At 45.1% G+C, this 17,802-nt stretch overlaps 1 protein-coding gene across 1 annotated transcript in view; it reads left to right on the forward strand.

Annotated features, from left to right (window-relative positions):
• ARHGAP45 (Rho GTPase activating protein 45) overlaps positions 1–17,802 on the forward strand; it is a 71,187-nt gene that overhangs the window by 33,590 nt on the left and 19,795 nt on the right. Inside the window, exons 3-11 of the mRNA XM_083182330.1 lie at positions 7,764–7,907; positions 7,998–8,082; positions 8,236–8,308; positions 10,456–10,528; positions 10,661–10,798; positions 12,427–12,491; positions 15,077–15,187; positions 15,355–15,435; positions 15,562–15,729. Of these exons, the coding sequence (XP_083038456.1) occupies positions 7,764–7,907; positions 7,998–8,082; positions 8,236–8,308; positions 10,456–10,528; positions 10,661–10,798; positions 12,427–12,491; positions 15,077–15,187; positions 15,355–15,435; positions 15,562–15,729 (938 nt within the window). The remainder of the gene's footprint in view (positions 1–7,763; positions 7,908–7,997; positions 8,083–8,235; positions 8,309–10,455; positions 10,529–10,660; positions 10,799–12,426; positions 12,492–15,076; positions 15,188–15,354; positions 15,436–15,561; positions 15,730–17,802) is intronic.

The following is a 17,802-nucleotide window of genomic DNA, read 5'->3' on the forward strand; positions in this document are numbered from 1 at the left end:
ATCTGCATGCGATTTGCATGGCGGGAGGGGGGGGCAGTGTGGGGTTTACCTGGCGAGTATACACTGCCTAGCGAGCAGTCTGAATTGGGCCCACTGCCTCTTGCCCGCATTCTGACGTGGTGAGGTCTTATAAGCTGCAGAATTGCAGTTAAACTTTCTCTCTTCCAACTCTCTGCATTTTTCCCCTCTGTGGATTGTATGTAGTATTTATACAGCTTGTCCACGTGCTTTGAATAGATCATGGAATGAGGTATCTTCTCCACCCCCAACCCCAAGTTAAACTACAGCCCCTGGGGTGAGGGGGAAGTGTATGAGAGGAAAACAGGAGGGCTAGACCTGCTATGTCAAAGACTGTTTGAAAAATGTCAGGTTGGAGCTGATTGGCTGATGGTTTATCACTCTCTATTTTATCACTTTTAAAGCTTAGTTCATATAGCCCTGTATATGTATAATTTTTATTTTGAATCACAATATCCCTGCTATGTACTAAAGACAACACACAGGGACAAAGTGTGTGAGAACGGCTGTCCCTGCAAGTTAGTTTCCTGGCATATCAGAGGATTTGGAAGCCAGTTAGTGGCATAAATCATACTTGTCCCTTGCAAAGGTAGGCAAGCCTCTTGTATGCCCCTGTACACCCCCCCCCCCTCCCACACCACACCACGCACACACACACACCTTCACCACCACCACCACCTTCACCAGTCGAAGCACTTAAGGGAGGGAATGGGAGGGGAAAAATAGCAAAATAGCACAAAACACTTAATTTTAGCCCCTTCGCGTAGACCTGTCACGACATTTACTGTATTAGGGCCAAACTCTGAAACACCTCATAATGATCACATTGAGATTCCCCCTGATAATAATGAATGTTAGTTAGCCTTCTGCAAATGATTTCACATAAATCTACTGAATTAGTCTGTTCGTACATTGCGGGAATACCTCATTTTGTGCTAGAACTTGTAATAATCATTGCAGGATTCAAATATGTGTGTGTGTGTGTTTGTTGTGTGTGTGTGTGTGTGTGTGTGTGTGTGTGTGTGTGTGTGTGTGTGTGTGTGTGTGTGTGTGTGTGTGTGTGTGTGATTGTGTGTGTTTAGTTGATTAACTGGAAGAGTCAGGGGTGATCTGTTTGTGACAATAATTGAACAGTGTTTTTGCTGTCAGTAATTAAGGGGTACATTTACTAAAATGGGAATTCTGTAGGAGATGGGATGTTGCCCATAGCAACCAGTCAGATTCAAACTATTTTCTTCTATAAAGTGCTAAACAAATAAGAGTCCAACATCCCATCTTCAATATATCTCTCATTTTATTAAATTTACCACAAAGAGTCTGTCAGAAATGCAAATCCATGCAGCATGTCTGATAGATCAGATAATTGGTCAGCGATATCAAGGCCATACACTAATAAAATTAGTGGGCACGATATGTGATGAGTTTCAGCTTGTCCGACAAAATCTCTGTATGTCTGGCAGACATTTTATCTGACAGTGGGCAGGATGTATTAAAATACACCGCCGCCCCTCGCCGTGCAACCGCAGCGATGCTAATGCATATTTTCCTTACATATGCGACTAGCTTCGCAATGCGGTGACAGAGGCCCTCCGCCATACCTGTGATGTGGTGTGCGGGGGGTCTCTGTCACATCCCTGGGCTTCAAGTTCTCCCTGTATGGAAAGCGGCTGTCCCCGGTGCCTCCTCCTCCCCCCTGCAGGGCCTCCAGCTGTGTTGCTAGAGGGAGGAGGAGTTTGACGGAGGTCTATGCCGAGAACTCGGAGTGAGGTTGGCGTCTGCGGCAGGCGGCATTAAGAAGCCCATAGACTTCTATAGGGTATCGCCACCTTTGCCGGCGAAGATGCGGCGGACGGGTCTACGTACATTTGAAAATGCAGTAAAACTCAGAAAATGGTGTTTTACTGCATTTTTCCCTTAGTACATTCCGCCCAGTAGGTGGGATGCTCTAAACCAAAAATGCTGTAAAAAAACTCGTTAGCGAGGTTTTTACTGCAGTTTTTATATGTGTCGGCTCAGTGCTACGGAGGGAATCACTGCCGATACCCTGTATACCCACGGATCCCTCCCAGCATGCCCCATGGTCGGCGCCGTCACTCTGTTCATGCGTAGAGGGACGCATGGGTCTTAGACCCGGAAGTCCAGGGACGACGCTGCATCACATAGGACAGCTCTTATCTCAGGAGCTGTCCTTTGCTGTACTAACTGCATATGTTAGTACATGGGGTAGCTGGAGTTGTGACACAGAGAGGGGCGGTGGATGTGACTCCCACCCAGTGTATGCTCAGCACTAGCAATTATTCACTGGTGATCACCAGACAATAACGGCAAATGCTACAGAAATTATTAAAATATCTAAAAATTCTACTTGATGCAGTAAGATGTCTAGTACTTTTCAGTGGAATGAAATTTTGGACTCTCATATTGAAGTCAGATAAAGTTTGACCCAGATAAAGTTTGTTAATACATACCTCCCAACTGTCCCGATTACAGTGGGATAGTTCTGCTAATTGGACACTGTGAGGGACAGTATAGAGAGCCAGTGATCACTGCTGCTGTACTCTACAAATCATCCAGTGATCACTGCTGCTCTACTCTACAAATCATCCAGTGATCACTTCTGCTCTACTCTACAAATCATCCAGTGATCACTGCTGCTCTACTCTACAAATCATCCAGTGATCACTGCTGCTCTACTCTACAAATCATCCAGTGATCACTGAATAGATGCCATGCTCGGGGAGCGCTGTGACTGCCCCAAAAATTACAAAAACATGGTGTTGTGGAGCTCAGTCACGCCCCCTCCATCTGAGGTCCCGCCACATCCTCTCACTGTTCCGCCTCTATTTCTTTCATACTGTAGCATCAAAGTCCCGCTTGCAGGGCATCAAAAGTTCTGAGATATGTAAATATAGTTAATTCAGTATAATAAATGTGTAAAACATGTAATCAATAAAGCTAAAAAATTATGAATGTCCTTGTGTCCCTGGAATTTTCATAATTTGACGTAACGTAACGTAACAGCTTAAAAATAAAGATAGCAGACTGGACATTTTTTTCAATCTCACGATGAAATATGTAGACAGACAGAAGCACAGCTCTGCCCACCATGACATGACATAACTAAACCTAAGGATTGCAAAGAAACATTATTATTTAATTAATTAATTAACCCTTTGAGTGTCAACATTTCTGTGAGTGATCCTCAAAATATCTGCTAAAAATGCCACAGTGACTGTTCTTTTAGTACAAATAAATACAAATACAGCCAAGTCAATTAATTGAAGTTTAGTTAAATACTGCACACATAAAAGAACAGTCACTGTGAGACGCTGGCATTTTTAGCAGATATTTTGAGGATCACTCACAGCAATGTCGGCACTCAAAGGGTTAATTTAAAAAAAGTTTGCTTGGCAATTTTCACACCAATTTTGACAAATTCCATTTGCACTCAAAGGGGTAAATATTTTTCCAGAATTTCACCTCGAGAAATTTTAGGCCAAGGAGTGCTGTGAAATAAGTACTGATACCTTATGGTGTCGTGATTCAATTTATTTAAACTGTCCCATCCTATTGTTTGCTAGCCAGTTGAAATGGTGATAACTTGAGCTAAAACATAGCCAATAACCTTCATAATGTTTTAGTCTACAACTCAATGTTATTGATGTCTGTATATGTACATAATGTATTGTCCATGTAGGGGCACGGTACACCAACAACAACCCTTTATATAATGCCAACTTGTTGTGCACTCCTACCATTTTCTGGTTCTGTCTGCCAATCACACCAGTGTGACGGCCACTCCTCCCACGTGCTCTGCCGCCTGCTCCCAGGTCTCACAGTTGCTGTTATAGACGAAGCTCAGACCAGTGTGATGGCCATTAATATGTGACTGAGATTAGAGGCAAGCAGGGAGTGAGAGACATAGAGATAATAGATACATGGAAACAGTAGGGGATTACAGAGATGTGAGACAGATGGGAAAAATTGCTATGCTAGGCACAATAATTTATGACCCAGCATATGACAAACTATTAGTTTACCATAAATACAGATGTGTCATCTTTCCATTTACTCCCAAAGAAATTCCATATTGTAAAGTTCTACAGCAGGCCTGGCCAACCTTTGGCTCTCCAGCAGTTGTAAAACTGCATATCCCAGCATGCCCTACCAAAGTTTTAGCATTCCCTAAAAGCAAAACTGTGAATACAAGATAACCATAAAAACAGGTTGTCATGAGTTTTTCACTTTTTTGGTGTCAATGTCAACAACTGTCCACATGGATCACCAATTAGTGTTACACATACTCTTGCGCTTCAGGCTCGGTACTTTGCTACGCTCGGCACACTATTATATTCTCCCACTATGCAGACGTAGACAAGTAATAACAAGCTGGTTTAATTAAAAACTCATGTCAGCCTTGTCATTTGTTTCTCTTTTTTATGTCGACCTTTTTGACCCTGTTGACCTCTTGCATGTCTAATTTTTTACATTGTTGACTTACTACATGATGATCTTTTGGGGTAGGCCTATTGACTGTCTATCTAGACATTGTAGATCTATCAACTGGAACAACAAGGTTCAATCATGTTGTGTCTTAAACCCAGAGAAAGTAAAAACCATCTCTTCATGCGGATCCTTTTCTGCGTGATCCACTATGAGCAGTATTTCCAAAGTCACGTCCATGTGTGACCAGGTACTGAGGGGCAGATTTATTAAGCCTGGTGAAGTAATAAAGCGGTTGGTGATAATGCACCAGCCAGTCAGATGCTAACTGTCATTTTTTAATCCTTGCCTATAACTAGACAGTTAAGTCGTGTACCAGGGCCGGACTGGGACTAGAAATAGGCCCTGGCATTTTGAGCACACAGGCCCACCTTGCGCGGCGAAGAGGGGCCTGGTCTCATGGAAAGGAGGCGTGGCATTACAAAAAGGAGGCATTACACATTATGGAGGCAATACACACCATTATACCCATTACACATGGTGGCACACATCATAATGCCCACTACACATCATGGCACCTACCATAATGTCCATTACACACTGTGGCACAAACTGTAATGCCCACTACAGAATATGACACAATACATTATGCCCATTAACCACACACACACACACACACACAAATGAAACACACTTTTTAAGCTTACTGTAAAAAAACAGGATGGCAGAGGGTTAAATCTTCCTGACGTCCCCTTTCTTGGCTCCCTGTGAATGTGCAGCAGCAGCTCGGAGAAGGGGAGGGCCGGGCTTGTAATTTGAGTGCAGCAGGGTGAAAACTTCCATGCTTAGGGCAGTATTCAATGGAAATATTCTCCGTGCACGGCGAGCATTTTTTTTTGCTCGCCGTGCACTCTCCGTGTTCCGGAGGGCTCGCTGCCACTCCTGCTCCCACTATTCAACGTTTTTAAGACTCGCCGCCACTCGCGGCGAGTCTTAACCCCTGCAGCGGACGAGCGTCCGCGTCAGGGAGCTGTCAGGGAGCCGGGGGACGTAGCAGCCAAGAGAGATTAAAGTCTCTCTTGGCTGCTGCAGGGGATATGGGGTGGGGAGCAGGGCTCCCCTGGACCCAGGCAGCACAGGCTGCCCCCCCTATAGCCAGCGGGGGACTCAGTATTCACTGTACCCGAACGTGCTTCGGGTGCAGTGAATATATGAATATCTAATGAGCGGCTCGAGCGCTCCGGCCCCCTGCTGGCTGCACTGTGTAAAAAAAAAAAAAAAAATGTAAAAAAATATTTTTTTAAAAATTAAATATATATTCATGTGCTATAGGCACATGAATAAAAATAACATGGCCCTTCACAGAAAAAAAAAACTGATTTTTTGACACCAAAATTAAAAAAAACACCCTTTTAGTTTAAAAGTTCACATTCCTGCTCTCCATCAAAAGATGGAGAATTTCTACATGGAGAGAGACGGCGAGAATCACTTAGAAAGACGGAGAATATTTCACATTGAATAGGGTGGCTCGCCTTTGGAGAAAAAAAACCTCTCTCCACGGCGTGAAAAGCACAAACTCGCCATGAAACACGGCGAATTTTTGTCATTGAATACTGCCCTTAGAAGCAGGAAGAGAAATCCATCAAGCAGCAGCAGGCAGAGCACGCAGTGAGAACTGCCAGCCTGTGCGGACATCTTGGGAGGTACAGAGATAAGCTCTGTGTGGAAGGCTTCCGGCGCTGCTGCCTGTCATACACACTGTGACAGGTAGTGCAGCGCAGACCAGAAGGACAGCAGAGATGAGAGCCTGGATGCAGAGCGTCTGCTCTCTCTGTCTCCTCCGTGGGACCTAGTTTCATTTTCTTACACCCGCGGCCGGCCCCTCAGCTACCCCCCCTGCTGGTGAAGCTCAGATACTGCACGTCATGACGCTGCGGCGTCATGACGTAAATCTGTAATTACTGCGCTGTGCTCAGTAAGCAGAAAACTGGCCCACAAGGCCATCGGCCCTTCTGGCATTTACACACGGCACAATGTGCTAGATGATTTTGACTAGTCAAAATATCCTAGCAAGTTAGTTAGTCACCTGCAGGCAATAGTGATGCGCGGCCCCGCGACATTGCTATTTCCCAACAAAATAGACAGTGCAGGCAAGGCATTTTTGACTAACCTGTGTATTTGGCCTATGGACAAAATTGGCGTAGTCAAAATCGTACTATTCCCAAAATGTCCATACACCTCATTAGGAGCTGATTGGTTGGCGCATTATACCCGTCCGCTTTATCACTTCTCAAGGCTTACTAAATCTACCCCTGATATCCATGCATGAATACAAATTAATTATTACCGGTGTGATATCCCCAATGTCTGGACTGTGAGTGGGCGGTGGGATCGTGTTTGGGAAACTTTGACTTATGGCTTAGGGAGTGTATAAAAGCAAGAGAAAGTAGCTTTTGGGTTGGAAAGACAGGAAATTAATATATCGTTCTAGTGTCAGGTGCTGAAATTTGAATACTCAATTTGTATGGAACAGTGCTTCCCAACCTTTTTTCTTTCCCGTACCCCTTGATTAGGCTTTTCATTGATGAGTACCCCCTCCTCTCAATTTAAAATATAGACAGTAATTACGAGTGGTATGCGTATCGTATGCATGTCCTTATATTAAGGAGTAGCGGACAGGAATCGTGCCCTTCCGTGTCTGGCCGCTGGTTGTGTATTGTCTCCAGGGTTCCCACTCACACCTGTAGGATTAATGCCGCTGCTTCCTCCATCTATGTCAGTGCTGGGCAGATGATCGCAGATGTCTGAGGGCAGCACGGGTAGCTCCAATTGGATTACTGGTCAGGCAAAAGCACAATGAGACGCTGATGATGCTGAAGACAGAACCATGACACAACATGGTTCTTCTCCGTAGCAATGGGTCTTCTTCTTCTGCCATCAAAATACTTTTTCATCTTCCTCCATTACCAATATTATTTTCAAGTACCCCCAACTGGTCTGCAGAGTACCCCCAGGGGTACTAGTACCCCAGGTTGGGAACCACTGGTATAGAAGATGATGCAATGATGGGCGACACAGGCCAGTTTTTCAGAATTTTCTTAGTGGAAAAAAAGCTAAAAAATAGTAAATTCCCTCTTTGTTTTTTCTCCAACCCTCCTATCACCTTTACTCATATTTTTCCTATTCTTGCAACTCTTGGCCAAATCACTGTTGACAGTGATGCAAAACCAGTCAAAACCATGATCTGTTTAACGTAGTTATATGAATATATAATAATGCACCTGCTCTTTTGTGGTTCACAGAGGTGAATGAGCCCCGACGCCCACTGGCCCATGAGTGTCTTGGGGAAGCACTGAGAATCCTTCGCCAGGTGATCAACAAATATCCCCTACTCAACACTGTGGAGACCTTAACTGCAGCTGGAACTCTTATTTCTAAAGTCAAAGGTCAGTGAAAGTGCTGGCTCTAATTTCTACTTTCCTTATATTTCATATACCTAGACACTCATCAGTATCTCCTCTATTCTGTGTACCCAGGTTTCCACTATGAAGCAAGCACTGAGAATGAGAAGCGAGATTTCGAGAAGGCTCTGGAGAGCATGGCCGTGTGCTTCAGCAGCACGTGAGTAGAAGGGAGGTTGTGAGAACCAGGGTGAAAATATATTACTGAACCTTATTGCATAAACAGGGAAGGAATAGGAAAATGGAATTTTGGCCATTTGTTTGTTGCCTTCATGGTGTAGTCTTTTTTATTTGTATTTTATCTGTATTCCAGAATCTCTGAATTCCTTATGGGAGAAGTGGACAGTAGCACATTGTTATCTTTACCACCTGGGGACCAGAGCCAGGTGAGACATTGTCACCTGATAGTGACTCATAATGTACTATACTAGTGACATTCTGCGGTCATTCCTCTAATAATCCTCATTATCTAATATGTTATCTAATATGTTATCTCCAATCCTTTCATATGTTATCCCCGATCTCGATCTCTAATACTATTCATGTAGTCTATACCTGCACAGAGGCATACTTATGGGGTGATTTTTTTCCCCTTGTTTTCTAAGCAATCTGTCTAGATCGCTTAGAAATTAAGAACACCTCACCCTCTTGTGTATGTCCCATAGCAATGGCAATGCATGGTCCCGCCTGTTTAGATCTTTAGCACATGCAGTCAAGATCAAAGAAAGATCTTCTGCATGTACATAAAGAACACAGTGGTTAGATCAGATCGCTCAGCACACCTCGTTACGTGTATATGGGCAATCCAGCTAATCAGAAAATCATCGCTAAGCAGTATCACTCTGTGGGCGGGATGTACTAACGGGAAAATGTGGTAAAACACCCGTTTTACCGCATTTCCCTATGTATTAAAACCCTGCTGCCCCGTCAACGCATTGTAGCATGATACCCTATAGAAGCCTATGGGCTTCTTTCACCGTCCGCGCGCCCCCCCCCCCCCCCCCTCCCATCCTCCTTTGATCTCCTCCTCCCCCAGGTGTCACAGCTGGGAGGGCATCCGGCTGCAGGGGGAGGAGGAGACGCAGGGTGACGCTGGCAGCCGCCGGGAGGTGACGGAGACCCCCGCAGACCACATTACAGGTATCGCGGGGGTCTCCGTCACCGCAACCCAATGCTAGCCGCATATGTTAGTACATATGCGGCAGCATCACGGCGGCTGTTACGCGAAGGGCGGCGATGTATATTAATACATTCCGCCCTGTGTGAGCTGTGATATATCGCTCGGTATTCCAATTGCATCAGCGACCAGAGATGGTCGCTGATAAAAAAGAAACTGCCGGGGGGAGCCTGGCAGTGGAATACCTGAAATATACATAGAAAAAAAATTATGCATAAGAGCAAACTATTGAAATATACTGGGTATATACTGTACATTATTTTTTTATTTAGTCTTGGGCATGTTTATGTTTACTAAACAAATCAACTAGTAGTAGCTTCTCAGTAGTTTTTATCTACTTCTTGTTACTTTATGGGCCAGATGTACTAAGCATTAAGGGGCAGATGTATTAAGCTTTAACAAGAGATAAATGCAAGGGTGATAAGGGGGGAGATTCTCTAAGCTAAAAATGCGGTAAAAACCCCGTCATCTGGGTTTTTACCGCATTTTGGGATGCTGTAAGCATCCCCCGCCGGGTTACCGCGGCGTGGGGCATCGCCAGAAAAATCTGGCAATGCCCCATAGAAGCCAATGTGCTTCTACCGCACCCCACCGCCGCCCCGCAACGACCCCCCAAGCCCCGCACGGACCCCCGCATAGCCCCCTCCCCCCTCACCTGTGCTGCCCGGACCTGTGACCTCCTCCCTGCACTGATCCTCTTCCGGGTGCGGGGAGGAGGAGAGCCCGGCGCAGCAGCAGCAGGAGCAGCAGCAGCGCCGGGTGTGGGAGGGAGGGGGGAGCCGCTGGGACCCGGCGACTCTCGCCGCAAAGGACAGCTCTTAACGCAAGAGCTGTCCTTTGCTATAATTATCGCATATGTTAGAACATATGCGATAATTATAATTGCGAAGAAAGGCGAAGGGGGGCGGAGATTCTTAGAGAATCTCCCCCTATGAGAGATAAACGTCCAGCCAATCACCTGCTAACTGTCATGTTACAGCCTGTGTTTGAAAAAAGTCAGTAAGGAGCTGATTGGCTGGACGTTTATCTCTCTTTATCACCCTTGCATTTATCTCTTGTTAAGGCTTAATACATCTGCCCCAGTAAGTGATAAAATGTAGAGTGATAAACTACCAGCCAATCAGCACCTAACTGCCATATCACAGGCTGTGTTTGATAAATGACAGGTAGGAGCTGATTGGTTGGTGGTTTATCACTCTCCATTTTAACACTTTTCAAGGCTTAGTACACCTCGTTCTCTGTGACTTTTTTTCTATTTGTATCCAACATCTACTTAATGTCAGAATCCTTCCATTTTTCTGCACATTACTATTTTAGGACTTTTACATTTGATCCTAAGTCTTTGTCTCCCAACAGTCCATGGAAAGCTTATATGGTGGTCTTTCTGGAGGGGAGCATACACTGCCCAATGCAGAGTATATGGATGCAGGTGAGAGCAGTAGGGGTATGGAGCGAAAGAAAGACATTGACAGTTGGATCACATGATTGGTAAAATAATGTTTAATTCTGATGTTTTTTTAACCATAATATCATCAAAACTGTTGACATTGTGTGGTTACAGGTAGCCCTTTGGGTGAGGATGTGGACATCATCCTACAGAGGAGCGAGGGAGGTGTACGAGCTGCATTTTTCTATGCAAAACACCTTGCAAAATACATGAAAGATTTGACAAGTTACATAGAAAAAAGAACCATTCTGGGTGAGATGGCAGCAAACTTTCTTATTAATATGTTTTACTATGTCTTAGGCCCTTATTCTGATCGGTGCGGCCGGAGCCAAATATGCGGCCAGGACCGTGCGTGCGAAACCCCGCCTTCCATACGGATCGCCAACTCCGTCCGTATGCGGTAAGAAGCTGGCCGAACGGACCGCACGTGTATTTTTCACGGAATACGCCTCCTCCATCTAAGAGAACCTCCTCCATCATTCGATGGTCACAGACCATCGAATGCAGGACCGAATGCTCCACCAGCTCCCGCAACCTCAGACCACACGGACATGTTTCCGTGCAAAAGCAGGAATCTGGGCGGGCAGCTGACATCCGGCGATGTCATATGTCCGCCCCATACACGTGCGTCACGACCGCATTACCATACGTACGCCCAGCGCTTGCATGGGAACGCCCATGAAACGCGGGGCGTATGCATATGGTAATGAGCCTAAATAGCCATTCACGCCCCTCTCCACCCCCTGTTCGGAGTGTTCACAGATCATGCGGGATTTGGCCGTACACCCCGCTCGCACATGCGCTGAGACGCCTCTGCACATGCGCAGACACAAAACATTGGCGGGCCGAACGCACGCGGATATATCCGCACCGATCAGAATAAGGGCCTTAGTTTGCAGCAGACGTGAGAACAGAGAATATTTGTTTCAGTAGCACCAGTGGTTTCCCGAGGCAAACACCCTATACATCCATATAGTGCACATCACTATCAGAGGTCTCAAGATGTTCTTGGATCCCAGCAGTTACACCATATACCCAGAGGCAAATTTACAGATGAGGGAACCCCTAGGCATAACTGTAAAGATCAATATGTAGTATTGTTTCAGGATTAAGGTCAGGATAAAAAAGATGTCTGTATTTCCCAAACCCATATGGTGATACAGGGGAAATGCACACAGAAAACAGGGAAGTATCAAGTATATCGCACGAAGCGTGGCAAGCGCAGCGAGCCCCGTGAAGGGACGTGTATTATGTTACATGTATTGCGCGTCCCCTCGCTGAGCACGCTGCGCTTCGGGCTCGGTGGCTCGCCACACCATATAAAATCAACTCCACGCCGACGTGGATAGTGGGGGTATGAAAAGGTCGGTCGGACGCGTACCGCCGCCGCTCGCCATGCTTCGGGATGATGTGGATGGTGGCGGGCCTAAATAAATTACATTATATGTAATTTTACCATTAAATGCCATTATTGTAGGTTCCATCAGAACCGATATCTCATCGCATCGCATGCCATACAATAATAGCATGCGATGCGATATTTTATCGCATCCTATCTTTCTAATGGATTCACTGACACAGAGCAGTGAATTCATTAGATAGGAAAATCGCATCGCATGCCATACAATATGGCATGCAATGCGATGCGATGTGATTTCACTACCGTCAATAGCCCTCTACGTAAATGGAGTAGTGGGCACCGTGATAATACACAAGTACTGTTTTCTTATACACAAGGGGAAGGGCGATACTAGCATTAGCAAAAGTGGCAGGTGCGACTTTGGCATAACATGAAAATGCGCTCGCAGCAGCAGCAGCATATACTTCTTCACTCATGTCTTCTCTCCCATGACTCTGTGGTACTCCTCTTATTACTTCAGAAATGGAATATGCCAAGGGACTCCAGAAGTTGGTTAACACATCCAAAATTGCCCTGATTCAAGCGGTAAGAGGACACAAATAGTGACAAGTGGTGGGTGATACAGTGACTTGTTTGTGGTACTCAATTGTTGTTATACACATAATAAATCACTTTTGTTGGATGGGATTCTTTCCTTTCCTTTTTAGTAAGTGAAAAAAATTAAATAAATGTTCCACTAACTCCCAAACCCTGAGGATTATTTTAATGTAAAGGTGCCCATACATCAGCGTGGTGATCCACCAATCCCCGGACCTGCTGGAATGCGATGACCAGTGGCCACTGATGATCGGCAATCCATCGGTGTATCTGATAAATAATCAGGAGTGGGGAATGGGATTTTTACACATGATTAATATAACTGATCCCACACTGTCGCCGGATCGTGGATTGCCCCAATACAATACAGATGTATGGGAATTGATCAGATGCGGGAGCACTTGCTGTGGGATGCATATGATACATCGCATGCTAAAGGACCACACATGCTTTTACTGGGGGAAATAAGCCTTGTGCAGAAAGTATATTTGTTATATAAAGAACACCTTAATAAATAATACTCCTTAAATAAACTACTTATTATCAAAAGCTATTCTTTATTTTAGCATTAAGAGGTCTCTGATATTGACTGTGATCCATGACATGTTACTAAACAGTTAACCCAGGAAATGGTACAAAATAAATAGATAGCAACTATGGGCCTGATTCTGGTTGACTCGGTAAACTGCGAAGATCACAGCTTACTGAGTCCCAGAGTGCCCACCCCGCCGAAACACCCTCCCGGCGCCATTTCCGCTCGCAACCATATGAGGGGATGTGTTATGAAAATCCCCTCGCATGTGCCCGCAGCAGGAGAAATCATTTGATGTTCGGCGATCATGGAATGATTTCTCCTGGGCTTGCAAATATAAGACAGTGGATGTCGGGACGAAGACATGGCGGGTGGCTGGTAGTCATGTGACATAAGCCGCCGCCCCCCCCCCCCCGCACACTGAGTCCCGCCAGCATTCCCATGTGGGGATGCTCATGAAACGCTGGGCGTTCCCATGTCCCAGCGCCGCCACCACCCCTATATTTTTTTTACTTGGCAGCTATAGAATTGTTCCTCAGCTACATTCATATTTTTTGTTAAAGTTGTTCTTTGCAAAAATATATTCTCCTATAACCATGACCAGAGCTGGATTAAGGCTTTACTGACCCCAAAGTCTTCCCCACTATTTTAACCAATCAATTGGTCACACCTACATGCCTACGGTGACATGCAATTCTAATATATTTATCTATATATGCCCATGCATACATAATTATTTCAGTCAGTCGTGTGGCATGTCTCTGGGAATGAGGCGGGATAGAGGTCTGACAGAGAATGGAGGCTGGACAGAGGCAGACATGGGATACAGTAGGTCCACACTGGCTAGCCTTTGCTCCCTACATTCATCAAAAAGCCTTGGTTACCCATGACCCTGTCACCGGTTCAACTGTTCTCCTCTCTTGGACCACTTTTTGTAGGTACTAACCACTGCACACTGGAAACACCCCAAAAGACCTGTCGTTTAGGAGTTGCTCTGACCTAGTCCACTAGCCATAACAATTTGACCCTTGTCAAAGTTGTTAAAATCCAAACACTTTCTCTATTTACTACTCCAACCCATCGGCTTTAAGAGATGACTGTTCACTTGCTGCCTAATAGATGGCTGATCCGTGTTTATTATGCCATATAGTGTAACAACAATCATAGGAAATACCTTAGTGCAACCTAAAAGATTAATTTCTCAGCTGCCCACAAATACCTTTTGACCATTATATAAAGGGGTACCCAGAAGAAACCGGAATAATGTTCTAGAGGGTGTTTGTAGTACGGGCGTCCACTGCTACTGGAATGCTTGCAAACCCTTCTGAGCCAGTATGCCCACTAAAATTTGGGAGGATGGTTTGATTCAGAGGTGTTTTTTCCACAATACAACTTATGTGCCTGCCTAGGGCTCAGCAGGTTCCCAAGGGGCCCTATAAAGACATCCTGGCCACATCCAAATAGTTTCCAGTGGAGCATTGAGTGACTTCCGCGTGATGTCATGAGATCACATGGACCTGCCCGCACTCCCAATGTTCTTTGATATGATGAAAAATGTTTGTAAAATAAAGCAGGCAGGCAGTTTACTTTGAAGGTGGCACAGGTATTAGGCCTACTTCCAAAAGACGGCCAGATGTATCAAACTTCAAAAAGTGATCAAATGGAGAGTGATAAACAACCAGCCAATCAGCTCCTACTTGTCATTTTTCAAACCTAGCCTGTAACATGACAGGTAGGAGCTGATTGGCTGGCTGTTTATCACTCTACATTTTATCACTTTTTGAAGCTTGATACATCTGGCCCATAGAGATTCAGATTTGTATGCAATGTCGATGTTCTCGGTAGACCATACGTACGCCAAGGTACTACTTTATCAATGCTGCCTGCAATCTGCAGCAAAAAATAGTGCAACAATTGTGGAAGGAAGGAAGGCACCAAACTGGTATCTTGCCTAGGGCCCCATGAGGTAATGACTCCAGATAGATATGTCCTTGTCCAGGCTCAACAAGCAACTGATCCTAGTGATTTTTTTCTTTCTTAGCAACACATGCCTTTTCAGTCCATCTATTCTGTGGCTTTGGAGCAGGACCAAGACCATGCATATGGAGTGCTGCACACATCACTGACCCTCCAGCAGCAGACCTTTCTACAGGTATATAATGTATAATTGATCATTGGTTAAAATATGTACCATGCTCACAACCATTGATGGTTTGGACTGAAGAGTATACACTATATACTGTATTATATAACCCTACAGATGATCTTGTTTATGCAAATTCTTTAAGAAGTATTTAAAATGTTCTATTTTCTCTAAAGCCAGTAAACATGCGGCGCGTGGAACATGAGAAACGCAGAAAGGAGGTAAAGGAGCAGTGGCAGCGAGCTCAGCGCAAACTGGTAGGTGCTACGTATGTATTGCAACTCTTTTCTATATGTTCGGCTTCACAGTATGGCCATTCTTGTACAACAGCATGGAGATTTATCTTCACCTAGTTTCGTTGTAAACTCTCCCACTTCTGCTAGATGGAGGCGGAAACCAATCTTAGGAAGGCAAAGCAGGCATACATGCAGCGCAGTGAAGAGCATGAAAAAGCACAGTACAGCACAGCGCGGGCTGAGGAGGAGCAGAGTCATGGTGTAACTAAATCTGTTGACAAGAAAAGGAGGGCTGAAGAAGAAGCCAAGAACAGAGTAAGAATGGGTTAATAGATTGGAGGGATTTGATGAATGTGTGGAGAAAGAATACTAACTAATCGGCTCCTAAAGTCTTGTACACACTAGACGGGACCGACAATTGTTAAGGATATCGCCGGTCCCTCATGCGGACAATATTGTGCCTACACACATCATTACCGATATCATTCAGTGACATCACCAGGACCCCGTAGATCATGCAGATAGTTGGCCACATAACCAAAATTGACCTGCATGTTCAGCTAACGGTGGGGGGGGGGTCATTAACGATGTGAAGGTGCGCACATCATTGACGATATTGAGCATACACACTAGACTTTATTTTAAAGATGCCGCTCAGAAAAACACCTAGTGTGTATAGAGCATGAATTTTTGTTCATACAGAGCCTGTGATTTGAGACTGAAGTGGTGTATACACAGGCTCGGGCTGGGAGATTTTGACTAAGCAATTTGGCTTAGTCAAAAGCAAGATGTAGCAGCCAGAGATATATAATCCCCAGTCGTTAGCCAAGTACACAGTCTATTTGGCAAGGTAATAGCGATGCCGTGGGGTTGCATCCCCTGCAGTGTAAACATGGGGCAATTCTGGCTAACCTTCTACACAATTTTGACTAGTCAAAATTACCTTGCAAAACCATGTGTATATGGCTTTAGAAGCTGATTGATAAGATATCTCTTTCCACTTTATCTCTCTCCATGCTTTGGTAGATAGCCCCGTTAAAGAGGTCAATGGCAGAATCCTGGAGTGCCAATCATACACTGTTGCACTGTCTAGCTCAGTGCTGGCTAACCTTGACACTCCAGCTGTTGTTGAACTAAACATCCCAGTATGCCCTGCTACAGTTTTACTATTTGGCATGCTAAAACTGATGCAGGGCATGCTGGGATGTGTAGTTCAACAACAGTTGGAGTGTCAAGGTTAGCCATCACTGGTCTAGCTAATCTCTTGTATAATATCAGTTATGCTGGCCATACATCAGACCAATGTTCCTTTAACCACCCAACTGATCAACTCTCCAATTTGTCTGTCCCAAAAAAATGCTCCTTCACACATCGAACCAACTTTTTCATCAGACCAGACAACTTCTTTCCTGTCACGGCCCCTGATCGGCTCCTGGTGTTCGGTCCAGACTATTCCCTTGTCTCTGTATCAGTACCAGTATCCACTGGCTACAGCCCAGCCACAGTACCAGCCTCCACTGGGTCCAGCCTCAGTGGCGTAACTATAGCTCCGCAGCCCCCACGGTTGCGGGGGGGGGCGCAGAGAAATTGGGGGCGCCGCCGGGGGGGCTGCGGGGCTATAGTTACCCGCGGTCTGCGTCTCGCCCGGCTCTCTGTCGGGACCTTCCTGACGTCACGGTCCCGGCCGGCTCCTGCTGCAATGAAAACTGACAATTAGAAAATGGCTGCCCCCATACTGCAGACAGTTTTCTGTCTGCAGTATGGGGGCAGCCATTTTCTAAGAGTCCGTTTTCATTTGTAGCAGCAGGAGCCGGCCGGGTCCGTGACGTCAGGAAGGTCCCGACAGAGAGCCGGCGAGACGCAGACCGCAGGTAAGAAGGGGGGGCAGGTTAGATGGGGGGGGCCAAATAAACGTGCGGCGGGGGGGGGGGGGGGCAATGAATAGTTAGTTACGCCCCTGTCCAGCCTAGTAACATTATTAAAGGATTATATACACTAGGTATATCAGGCGCAGCCAATTAAGTACTAATTAACAAATCACAGCACCAGTTCAATATTTATGCTGCTCCCAAGTGAAAATAAATTCAACTAAAAACAAGCAACACTAAATAAAGAGAGCGCACTGTGTTGATCCATTCAATTTAATATAAAAAAGGATATAAAAAATGTATACACATAACCATACATATAAAACTATAATATTAAAAACGATAGATATTCAGCATTGATATCACAGTAGATATGATCGGGGGAAATTTACTAAAGGAAATGTGTAAAAAATAGGTGTAAAAATAGGTGTATTTGTATCCAGAAATACACTTATTTTTGACATTTTCTATCCCGAAAATACGGCAATTCGTATTGATAGCACATCAATACGAATTGCCG

Source organism: Crinia signifera, chromosome 1 (genome assembly GCF_055691185.1).
Source record: "Crinia signifera chromosome 1, ASM5569118v1, whole genome shotgun sequence".
Taxonomy (NCBI): Eukaryota; Metazoa; Chordata; class Amphibia; order Anura; family Myobatrachidae; genus Crinia; species Crinia signifera.